Genomic DNA, 12033 nt, shown 5'->3' with positions numbered 1-12033 from the left:
AGGGAAGCACCTGGGAGATGCTGGGGGCGCGCGGGCTCGTGCAGGGTCTCCGCGTGGGGCTGCACCGTGCGGGCCCCCCGAGTGCGTGCCGGCCCCTCCGGGCTCCGCCGCTGCGTCTGCACCGCGGCTGACTTCGTCCCGACGTCGCTGCGCGGACTCAGCCCGTGAGCGGCGGCTGCCTCCGGTTAACGCTCCGCGCAGGGCGCCCGCGCTGGAGCCGGGGTCGGAGCCGGGGCCGCCCGCCGGCGGGGGGGCGCCCGTCGGGGTCCGGGACGTCGCCCATCGTTGCGGGCCGCAGCCTCCGCCGGCCCCGCCGCTGAGGGAGCCTCCCCGCGCCCCCCGCCTCCCGGGCTGCAGACGGGGAGCCCCGCGCCGCTCACCCTTCCGGATTCGGAGACCAGAGCTGCCGAGTTGGTCAGACCCGGTGGGCGGGGGCGCCGTCTCTTTTGGCTCCTCCGGGGCGCCGTAAGGGGAGACCGGTGCGTCCCTAGCAACCGTTAGCGCGGGCTTCTGGGCGCCGGCTCGCGGAGTCCCGCCCACAGGCGCTACTGGTTGGCTCGCGGCGCCTGTCCATCGACGCGAGTCGTTCTGCGATTGGCCGGTGCGGCCGATCAGCCCCTCCCCGCGCGGCGAAGCGAATTTGGCGGCTTGGCCCAGGCGGGCCGCAGGTGAGATGGATGCCTGCCCCGGGGGAGGCGGCCGGCGGACGAGCCCGGGAGCCCCGCGCCCCCCGCGTCCCCTCCGTGCGGCTCCGCCCGGGGGGGCCCGCTGCCACCTTGCGGCCGTCTGCGGTGGCCTGGCCCGGGACCCGGGGCGACCCGCGTGTGTGGGGGAGGCCGGTGTGTGTGTGTGTGTGTGTGTGTGTGTGTGTGTGTGTGTAGGGGGAGGGGGGCCCGGGGAGACCCGCGTGTGTGTGTGTGTGGGGGGGGGGCCCGGGGAGAACGAGGGTGTGTGTAGGGGTGCCCGGGGCCCGGCCGCGCCCGCGCACAGTCCGCCCGGAGCTGGCAGCCTGCGTTCTCTAGGCGTCCTTGCCCCGTCTCCTGCGGGAAGGCGCGTCCCGTGGCAGGCCCCCCCGCCCCGCGGCTCCCCCGCCTCTGGCTCCCCCTCCCGCTCCCCCCAACGCGCTCTCCCGCTGCCCCCCCCCCGCTCTCCACCACCCCCAGCTCTCCCCCCCACTCTCCACCCCGAGCCATCCCCCCAGCTCTCCCTCTCCCACCCTCCACCACCCCCAGCTCCCCCCCAGCTCTCCACCCCCCCAGTTCTCCCCCCTCCACCCCCTTCCATCCTCCCAGCTCTCCCCCACTCTCCACCATTCCCCCTCCACCCCCTCCACCACCCCCAGCTCCCCCCTTCCACCACCCCCTGCTCTCCCCCCCACTCTCCACCCCCAGCCATCCCCCCAGCTCTCCTTCCCTCTCCCCCCCTCCACCACCCCCAGCTCCCCCCCAGCTCTCCACCCCCCTGCTCTCCACCACCCCCAGTTCTCCCCCTCCACCCCTTCCATCCTCCCAGCTCTCCCCCACTCTCCACCATTCCCCCTCCACCCCCTCCACCACCCCCAGCTCCCCCCTTCCACCACCCCCTGCTCTCCCCCCCACTCTCCACCCCCAGCCATCCCCCCAGCTCTCCTTCCCTCTCCCCCCCTCCACCACCCCCAGCTCCCCCCCAGCTCTCCACCCCCCTGCTCTCCACCACCCCCAGTTCTCCCCCTCCACCCCTTCCATCCTCCCAGCTCTCTCCCCTCCACCACCCCCAGCTCCCCCCCTCCACCACCCCCTGCTCTCCCCCCCACTCTCCACCCCCAGCCATCCCCCCAGCTCTCCTTCCCTCTCCCCCCTCCACCACCCCCAGCTCTCCACCCACCTCCCCCAGCTCTCCCCCCTCCACCACCCCCTGCTCTCCCCCCCACTCTCCACCCCCAGCCATCCCCCCAGCTCTCCTTCCCTCTCCCCCCTCCACCACCCCCAGCTCTCCACCCACCTCCCCCAGCTCTCCCCCCTCCACCATCCCCAGCTCCCCCCCTCCACCACCCCCAGCTCTCCCCCCCAGCTCTCCACCCCCCCTCCACCTCCCCCAGCTCTCCCCCCTTTCCACCCCATCCATCCCCCCCAGCTCCCCCCACCCCGCTCTCCACCCCCCCAACTCTCCCCCCTCCACCCCCTATCCATCCCCCCCAGCTCCCCCCTTCCACCACCCCCAGCTCTCCACCCCCTCCACCACCCCCAGCTCTCCCTCCCTCCACCACCCCCAGCTCTCCCCGCTCCACCATCCCCAGCTCTCCCCCCTCCCCCGCAGCTCTCCACCACCCCCAGCTCTCCCCCCCACTCCACCACCCCCAGATCTCTGCCCCCTCCCCCCAGCTCTCTACACCCCCCTCCACCCTCCCCTCCACCCCCTGCTCTCCCCCCCACACCCCCGTGCACAGATCTGTGTGTGCACCCACTGCTGAGCAGTCGCCTCCACCGGGGTGCCCCAGACAAACCTGGCTTTATGCTCAATCGTCTCTTCTTTTCCCAGATGAAGGCTGCGGCCTGAGCGTGACACTCGGATGCGGTCTTGACACCCTTCATTCCCTTGCTTTCTGCACCTCATCACCCAGTAAATCTAGGTCGGTGCTGTGCCACGTTTGGTCTACGGGTTCCCCTCTCCATCTTTCCACCCCTGTTTCCTGCTTGTATCGGTGTAGCCCCCACCCTCACCCCCACCCTGGAGCGCTCCTTGGACACCACCTGTGTGGTCGTGTTGCTCCCAGCCACAGAGCCCTGTAAAGTCAGTATTTGGGAAAAAGTCCCAGCTGCCTGCCTGGGCAGGCATATGAGGCCCCAAGAGCAGGTACAAAAAACCCCCAAACCCAGAAAAACTTAATAAAAACTTAAGGCTGGACTGGCAGGTGTTTCTGGTTCACATTGGAATTAAACCCACACAAAGCAGAGCGATGTAAGGCCGCGTGAAGCTGGCCTGTGCCTGTGGAGCTGGAGGCCCCGGGTGGCTCTGCACAGGCCCCGGTCCCCCGCGGTGGGGATGTGGGGTGCGGTGTGGCCCTGGCTCAGGGCACAGAAGACACAAAGGGGAAAAGGATTCAGCTTTCTTACGTCCATTCCTTGATTTGTCAGCTTTAGACACCGCTTGTCCCTGGCTTCCCAGGAAAGACCAACTTGGCCTTAACTCCTCTCCCTGTTCTTGTTACTTTTACAAAGTAAACTTTTATAGTATTTACAATGTACTTATTAGTAAACTTACAATGTAGTCTGAAGAGTCATGTTTTTGTTTTTTTTACAAATTAAAGCTCTGTAATGTCCACAATGTAGTCTGAGGCTATAGTCAAGTCTCTGTGCTTTGTTGATAGGTTGGTTGTAGAAGTAGAAATGAAACTATGATCGTGTTGTTACTTATTTTAAAAATAATTTGTGGGGCAGCCCCGGTGGCGCAGCGGTTTGGCGCTGCCTGCAGCCCAGGGTGTGATCCTGGGGTCCCGGGATCGAGTCCCATGTCGGGCTCCCTGCGTGGAGCCTGCTTCTCCCTCTGCCTGTGTCTCTGCCTCTCTCTCTCTCTGTGTCTCTATGAATAAATAAACAAACAAATAAAATCTTTAAAAAAATAAAAATAATAAAAATAATTTGTCTATTTCGATGCTGAGAGAAAGAAAGCAACACATTCTAGTAGTTATTCAGTTTCTCTTTTGCTTCCTACCCTTTTGGTTCATAATCAGCTGTTGCTCTTCCAGCCATCCCACCCTGGATAGATACATGTCTGTACATCTCCTAACCTTTTAGTATATGCTGATTGATTCACTCAAAAGGATAGATGCGACATCAGTCATGAATCATAACAGTGAAGTGAACACATTTAAGCCCACTGCCCACATTAGGAACGGAAAGACCCCGGGCCGTCCTGCCGTCCTGCATCCCAGCTTGCCTCTGGGCCCTCAGAGGGAACCTGCCCAAGGTTTGTGTGTCCCCTCAACAATGTATTTACGTGGGGCGGTGTAAAAAGGGAATTTTGTGACTTGATTTTTTTCACTTATTATATTGCTAAGATTTGTCCTCATGTGTATAGCATTTGTTTTCATTGTTATAACTCGTAACATGAATATACCAGAATTTTGAAACTGTTTACTTGTTGATGACTGTTCTCTTTTCTTCCTTTTTTCTTTTGCCATTGTGAGCCAGGCTGCCCTGAACATTGCTGTATATGTGCAAGGATCTTATAGACTATAAACCGAAGAGTAGAATATACTGTCCTAGTAGGTTAGTATATGACCAGAATTATTTTCTGAAGACATTATATTAATTTGTTAGAGTTCCTTTTTTTTTTTTCTTAAGATTTTATTTATTTATTCATGAGAGACAGAGGCGGAGACACAGGCAGAGGGAGAAGCAGGCTCCATGCGGGGAGCCCAATGCCGGACTCGATCCCAGGACCCCGCGGTCATGCCCTGAGCCGAAGGCAGCCGCTCCACCGCTGAGCCCCTAGGTGCTCCTCTCTTCTCTTTTATTAGTATAGATTTTTTAAAATTTTTAATTTATTTATGATAGTCACAGAGAGAGAGAGAGAGAGAGAGAGGCAGAGACACAGGCAGAGGGAGAAGCAGGCTCCATGCAGGGAGCCCGACGTGGGACACCATCCCAGGACCCCGGGGTCACGCCCTGGGCCGAAGGCAGATGCTCACTGCTGAGCCACCCAGGTGTCCCTGTTAGAGTTCCTATTGATCTACATTTGTGTTGATATTTTATATTGTTAGAATCATTAGGTTTTGCTGATTTAGTAGGTGTGACATTGTCATGATTATGCTGATAAAGCAAAGCCTCTTCCTCATCTGTGAAATTTTTGTTTCCATTTTTCCATGGAACTGTGTGTATCTATATTATTATTATTTTTTTAATTTTAGGTTATTGACCTTTTAAAGTATCCTGAGTATTAATTTCCTGGTTGTATATGTGGCAGATACCTTCTCCCAGTTTGGGGTTTAATATCGTTTTGTTTGTGATATTTTTAACAAACAAGCATTCTCAGCTTTAATATTAAATTTATCACCCTCTGCTACAGCTAGAGGTTTTTGTCTCACTGAAGAAAACCTTCCTTGCCCGAAGTCTTAGAGAAAGTCTAATTTTCTTCTGGAAGTTTACTGTTTTGAGCTTCACAGGTGAAGTCCCTGATGTCCCAGATGTTGCTTTGTGCGTGGGGCGTGTGCTCGCTGTGCTCGCTGTGCTTCGGTGGTTTCTTGGCTGCCTGTGGCGCTGGCCAGGCATCCCCGCTCGGCGCCTGCGGGATGTCCCGGGGAGGCACTGTCCCCGCAGCCCGGGGTCGGTGCTGGTAGCTGCGCAGGCCCTGGCGGGCCGTGTCTGTTCCCTTGGTTGCTTTGGTTATTCCCGCCCAGACGCGCGCACACACGCACATGTACACGCACACGCACACGCAGCTCACCACGGCTTCCTGTCGGGCTCTCACATCTGTGAGGCTGAGTTGCCCCCTCAGGGGCCTGGATCTGTGGATTCCCTGAGTGTGGAGGGTTGCTTGCTCTCGCTCCTCCTCTCCTCTCTCCCCACGTAGGTGTTCGGTTCTCTCTTTATCTCTTCTCTCTCGTTTTATATTCTGGTTTCCCTGCGTGGCGTTCTGGGTCATGTGTTCAGGTAGATCTCCCGATCCTCTAGTGTTCTCTTCAGCAATGCCTGCCTGCTCGTCCTACTCAGTCATCGGCATTAAAATTCAACTTTATTGAGACGATGTAGGCAATGAAACGTGCCGATGTTAAGTGCCCAGTTCAGGGAGCGTCAGGTGCTGAGCGCACACCTGCGGCCGCAGGTGAGTGGGGAGCCATCCACGGCCTCCCGCCCTGGGGGGGGAGGGGGGGGTCAGGGGCCGCGATCTGCCCCTAGGGTCTGCCCCTGATGGGGCCTGCCTGCCCGCGCTCCCGCAGGACGTGTTCTCTGGCAGCCTCGGCTCTGGGACCCACGCGAGCCGTCACTGCCTCCCGAGCGTGCGTTCCTGCTGCCGAGTAGGGCTCCCTGCGTGGCTGTGCTTTGACTGGCTTATCTCTTCGCCTGTGGGGGGACATTTGGCTTGTTTCCGGTTGGGGGCTGTTCTGAATAAAGTCCACGTTTCCGTGGAAGCCCCCGCGGTCGTGCGCTTTCCTCTCCTGGGTGGGAACTGGTGCGATCACCCTGTCCCGGGGGGACGGGCAGGCGGCCGCCCAGCGCGGTGTGTCCCTCCCCACGGGTTCCCGCTCCTGGCCCGCAGCCTGTGCCTCCCCTCTTGGCAGCCGCGGCCCCCTCGAGCGGGTGTAGGCAGCTCCTGTCGGTGTGACCGCGTTTCCCGGGCTGGTGGTGCCGAACATTTCCCAGGCGCTTCCTTGTGGTCCTCAGCCTTCCTCCGCAGCGTCTGTTTAAAGCCTTTATCCTCCACGCCCCAGAGAAGGGTTGTCGTCTCCTTAGGAAAACCCTAGCCCTTGCTCCGTGTCTGACCCCGTCGCCTGTGCATGAGACAACCTTGTGCTGCGGTTTCCAGCGCACGTGCCTTTTATTTCCTCTTGTCTCTGTGTGCGGGCTCTGCCCCCAGGACGGTGCCCGGTGCCCGGTGCCTGGTGCCCGGAGAAGAGGCCAGATGGGCTTCCCCGCTCGCTCCTGACCCTGGAAGGCGCATGTCCCTCACTGGCGCTTCCTGGATGCTCCAGGGCACCGGGGGCACTGGAGGATGTTCTCTCCTCCTAATTGTTGAGTGTTTTTTCCCACGAAGGAAGAGGGTGTTGGATTTTGCCAAATGCTTTTTTCACATCAATTCATGTGCTATGATTGTGGGATTTTTCCTTTTTTCTTCTTCTTCTTTAGCCTGTTGATACGGTGAATTGTGTTGACTGATTTCCAAAGGTTAAACCTTTTATTGCTGCGATAAACCCCACTTGGTTGTAGTGAAATCTTTTTTTTTTTTTAATTTTTATTTATTTATGATAGTCACACAGAGAGAGAGAGAGAGGCAGAGACAGGCAGAGGGAGAAGCAGGCTCCATGCACCGGGAGCCCGATGTGAGATTCGATCCCGGGTCTCCAGGATCGCGCCCTGGGCCAAAGGCAGGCGCCAAACCGCTGCGCCACCCAGGGATCCCTCATTTTTTTTTTAATGCTGAAATTTAAAGAAGTTAATTTTAAGAAGCTGGTTTGGTTCTTTCAATATGAAGTTATTTTTGGGAAACCCTTGTCCTGCTCACTTTTGTGACTCCCATCTTTCACATTTTTTTTTTCATCTTTCACATTTTAAACACGTGACAGGTATTTCTGATATCTGATGTTCTCACGTGTCTGAACCTGTTTTATTTTTCTGTAGACTCCCTGAAGGTAGCTTGTTTCCTTGTCTGCACCCCTGGAGGGGAGCGTATGTGGTCGGTCTTGCTCTTGGAAACCTGTATTGAGGTTGCTTTGCCTTTGGGAAGATTGCTTTAGCAAGGGCCCTGCTGCTGCCCGGAGGCCACACTTCCCCTCCTCGCCCCGCTTCTCTGAGGGGAGCCCCCGCCTCTGAGGGTGACTCTCACGCTTCCAGCTCCAGCTCGTGTGCACCTTTAGCTTCCCAAGTGTGTGTCTCACTCTCAGCAGCTCCGAGATGCCACGGACCGATATTCTCAGTGAGCCCTAGCCGCTCTGAAGGGCGGGGGCCACTCCAAAGTTATCCAGACCATCGTAGTCTTCATTTTATTTTATTTTTTCCAGAACTTTCATCTTTTGTTTTTAGATCCACTTGGAACTAATTTTTGTGCACGGTGAGTCACAGGGATGCAACTTTACCCCGGTGTGATGACGCTCATCCTTTTTAAAATCGGCAGCTCACAGCTATTTGGCATTTATCGTTTGTAGGCCCAGCTTAGCCCGTGGGTCCTCGCGCAAGCGCTGTGAGGTGTGCGTTGTCCTTATTCACATTTTGCAGAAAAGGGAGCTGGGGCTGGAAGGCCACGGCTGCCTGGCCCTCGCGTGCTGGGGAACACTGCTCGTTTCCCATTGATCTTCACGGTGTGCCGGGCTCAACAGACCTTGGTCCGTTTCTCAAGTGGATGATGTCCTGTTGTCTGTTTTGTTTCCCTGCTGTACTGATCTCCATTTGCGTAGCTCTTTGGCGTGTTTTAAGCGTCCTTCCGTGCTAGTGATAGCAGGGCCTCCAGTTACTGTCCGCCGTGGGGAGCCCGGCTCCCCAACGCTCGGGAGCTGGTGGCTGAGGGGAGCGTCGGCCAGGCCCTCCCAGCTGAGGGGCCTGGGGCGTGAGCCTCCTTGAGGCCCCATGCCGTCATCACCATCATCACCGTATGCACAATTATGAATTGGCTCACAGACTGTTAACGGTCAAAGTCCCTGCCCTCCTGTCCTGGTGGTGAATCTTCACAATGACCTAAAGCCAGGAGAGAACTAACTGGTGGTCTGGGCCTCCTCAGTGCTCCTTTTTTCAGTGTGGTGGTTGGGGAGAGCCAGCACCCCCCTTTTCTGTAGCAGGTCCATCCTGTGGGGTGCCCCCGTCTGCTAAGCAAAGCTTGGTCTTCCCTGCAAAGGCAGCTCCCCAGCTGGGCCTGTGTGTGCCCGTGATGGAGCCCTGATGGGGGAAGAGGCCCGTGCGGGTCTCAAAACTGGGTTCCAAGTACTAGGAAGGTGATGGTGGGGAGGGCTCCCAGGTGCGGGGTGGGTGCCTTGCCCTGACACCTCGGACTCCCGACCTCATCAAGGCCCATGGCTGGGCCTCTAGATGGTGATTATGCAAGATGTCACTGCTGGAGGAAACTGAAGGACACCTGAGATTTTTCTGTATTTTTTTCCTTAACTGCTGGCAAATCTTTTTTTTTTTTGTTTTTTTGTTTTTGTTTTACTGCTGGCAAATCTACTAGTACTTAGAAAATAAAAAGTTAGGGCACCCGGGTGGCTCCGTGGTTGAGCATTTGCTTTCGGCCCAGGGCGTGACCCCAGAGTCCCAGGATCGAGTCCTGCATCTGGTTCCTTGCATGGAGCCTGGTTCTCCCTCTGCCTGGGTCTTTGTGTCTCTCGTGAATAAATAAATAAAATCTTAAAAAAAAAAAAAAGAAAGAAAGAAAATAAAAAGTTAAAAACCCCAATCTCTGGTGCCAGGCCCACCTCCAGACTCTCTACCTTGGCTTTGCCTTGCTGTTTCTGGATGCAGCTGGTCAGAGCCAACCACCGGATTTGGTGCAGGCTGGGGCCATGCAGAGCCTCACCGGCCGGCAGGTGCTGGGGGCAGTGGGAAGGTTCTTGGCCGGGGAGTTACTTCGGTTTGTGCGGAGCTGCAGCCTTGGCCTTCCGTCACGGCCCCTTCATACCCTGTTCTGTTCTTTCCCTGTTCCCTTCTCTTTCCCATCTCTTCCTCTGCATTTCTCTGGGAGAGCTCCTTCTAGCAGGACTGAGGTCCACTGGCCGTGCACCGTAGGTCCTGGCCCACGTGGCTTTTGGGTGTGTGGGAGCCTTTTGGGGCTGAGCTGCACCCAACCTGGAGAGGGGCTCGTTGGTGAAACCACTGTCCTGTTGCCAATGCTGATCGGGTTCACTTTGTCTTCCAGTTGACGGTTGATCCCCTGGCCTGGTGGCTCCCGATGGAGGACGGAGGCCCCCCTGAGAGCCTGGCTGCACAGACCACCTGTGAGCCCAGCGAGTCCCTGTCCTCGGCCCACAGACACCTGAGCAGAAGGAATGGGCTTTCGAAGCTCTGCCAGAGCAGGACGGCCCTCTCTGGTAACCCCCCCCACCCCGGGCACTGTGGACATCAGTGTCGAAAGTGGAAGTGACGAGCCGCTGGAGGCTCTGGTCAGGTTTTCTGTTGTCGGGGAGGAGGTGGCCCGTGTGCGCTGGTAAAGATGCTGGTGGGACCCTGTCGGGCTGCATTTGTGCTGCTGTGATTCTTAGGCCTGAGCCTCTCCTTGCTGCAGAGCTTGTGGAGCACAGTCCTGGGTGCGGCTGCCGTGCAAGTGAGATACAGTTTTGGTGATTTAGTTCAGTAATTTTTTACAGACTGCATTGCGGGCTCGTGCTTTCCTCCCGGATGCAGACGAGTCCCGCAGGTTTGAGGGCCGCCTGCTTCCTGGGGCTGCCTGAGATGTTGAGGCACCTGCTGGCCACTCACTCGCTTGTTTCTCCAGGTCATTCAGTGTCTCCAGAGCTCAGGGCTTGTCTGAGGGGTGCTTTAGGAGACAGCAGGTGTAGGCCTGCAGCTGGGTGGACCTAGGACATGGGAAGTGTGTTAGGACCACAAGGAGGCCCAGAGCCAGGGGAAAGTGGCTGCCAAGGAGGGAGGAGGAGAGGAGGAAGAGGAGGGCTGGAGCCCAGCTCCCACGCCAACCTGGGAGCACAGGGTGGGAGTGTTCAGAGGGAAGAAGATGCCGGGTCCTCCTGGCGAGGGCCAGAGATTCCACGGGGCAGGTCTCTGAGGCAGCCAGGCACCTGCCCTCAGGAGCGTGGGCTTCCCGCTCTCTGCGTGGGGAGCAGGGGCAGAGCCGGGGTCGCAGTGCCTGTCCTGTGCCACGAGGAGGGTCAAGCTGAGCTTGGGCAGCCTGGCAGGAGGAGGGCTGAGCAGATGGCCATGCAGTTTCCAGGCTCGGAGAATGGTCCAGGGTGGGCCTGTGAACTGAGAAGGGGAAAGGAGGGAACAGTTGTTCTTGTCTGGGTTTTGAGCTGCTGGAAGGATGGAGTTGCCAGTTACTGAGATGGGAGGGCGCAGAGGCAGGGTAGGGCTGTGAGTGTGGGGTGAGCAGCGCATTCCTGTTCAGAGTGTGTTCGCAGCCACCGAGGGGTGGGCGGGGTAGAGGGGAGGCCGTGAGCCCGAGCCTGGGGTCTTCCGGTGGTGAGAGGTCAGGCAGGTGCGGGGGACAGGGAGCCCGGCCAAGGGCAGGTGGTCTGGGAGGTGGGAGCAGCCCCCCTCCCAGCGCTGCTGAGGGCTGGGGCCGGGTGAGTGCTGAGAATCGGCCACGGGGCTGAGCATCTCGGGACCCAGTGGACGTGTCGCCGAGAGCAGACTTTCTGGAGGGGTGCGTGCTGAGCCTGGTCCACGAATGAGGGAGGGGCCGGGACCGCAGGCAGCTCCTGGGTTGGGAGACTTTCCAGGAACGAGTGCAGGGTGGTAGCTGGAGGGGCTGTGGGTCTGTAAGGACACAGGAGAACAGCCCTCGGGGTGGGTGGGAAGGGACCTCGGAGTGTCCACACGGGAACACCACGCGTGGGCCGTGCGTCTGCTGTGGGCCGGGAGTCCGTGTGGCTGGACAGGCTGGGGGTGCTGGACGCACGCCGAGTGCACCCTGCTGGCTGACGTGAGCCTGGGACCCTGTGCAGGCGTTGAGAGCAGGGCTGCGTGTGTGTGAGACGCGAGCTCTCGGCAGCCTTGTGGGGCCCAGAGCCGCGGCTTTTCTTCCCAGAGGACAGATGGAGCGCCTACTGCCTGTCGTCCCTGGCCGCCCAGAACATCTGCACGAGCAAACTACACTGCCTGGTGGCGCCCGAGCAGACGGAAGCGGCCGGGTCCCTGGGCAGCATGTCCTGCTGCTCGCTGCTGCGGGGCTTGTCCTCGGGGTGGTCCACGCCCCTGCTCCCTGCCCTTGTGTGCAACCCGAACAAGGCCGTTTTCACCGTGGACGCCAAGACCACAGAGGTATTTGCTTGGGGTCGTGACCCTGCCGTGAGCCCGTAACCTCAGACGGGAGAGTTTGTGGGCGTGTGGTGTGGTCAGAGAAGCATCTGGTTCCCCCCGCATAGTAGCAAAGAGGCCTGCGTCCAAATCTCGCAGAACACATGGGCTCCTGGCATCAAGGCAGAGGATCGGGACAGGGATACGGTCGCTCCCCTGTGCTTGCCGGGGCCTCGGCTCCACCGGGAGGGCCGGGTACTCACGGCCGAGGGCTGATGGGCGGGATGGGCGTTTACATGCGCGGGGCCACGCAGGGCCGCGTGGCCAGGTGGCCGGGTGCTGTCCATCCCCGTGGCTTCCGTGTCCTGACGTCGTGGGGCTCGTCTCGGCGGCCGAAGGACAGGCCGGTTCAGTTGCGGTGCAGGCGTTTCTCCTTCCCGGG

The 12033-nt window shown here is 59.0% G+C and overlaps 1 protein-coding gene across 13 annotated transcripts in view; it reads left to right on the top strand.

The window, feature by feature from the left end:
* Positions 1-12033, top strand: part of PASK (PAS domain containing serine/threonine kinase) — a 35345-nt gene that overhangs the window by 326 nt on the left and 22986 nt on the right. For 3 of the 13 annotated variants that reach the window (XR_013363530.1, XM_077869558.1, XM_077869557.1), the window contains exons 2-3: positions 9538-9709; positions 11383-11615. Coding sequence is in view for 12 of the 13 variants with exons in the window: in XM_077869558.1 (XP_077725684.1) it covers positions 9538-9709; positions 11383-11615 (405 nt within the window). In the remaining variant the exon portion in view is untranslated. Of the gene's footprint in view, positions 1-501; positions 669-799; positions 842-2517; positions 2609-3773; positions 3946-4169; positions 4248-9537; positions 9710-11382; positions 11616-12033 lie in introns of those variants that run through there. The other 10 variants (XM_077869566.1, XM_077869564.1, XM_077869563.1 and 7 more) reach the window with 10 other exon arrangements.

This window comes from Canis aureus, chromosome 24 (assembly GCF_053574225.1).
Source record: "Canis aureus isolate CA01 chromosome 24, VMU_Caureus_v.1.0, whole genome shotgun sequence".
Taxonomy (NCBI): Eukaryota; Metazoa; Chordata; class Mammalia; order Carnivora; family Canidae; genus Canis; species Canis aureus.
Note: the sequence above shows the minus strand (reverse complement) of the source record. Positions and strands in the feature narration are given on the sequence as shown.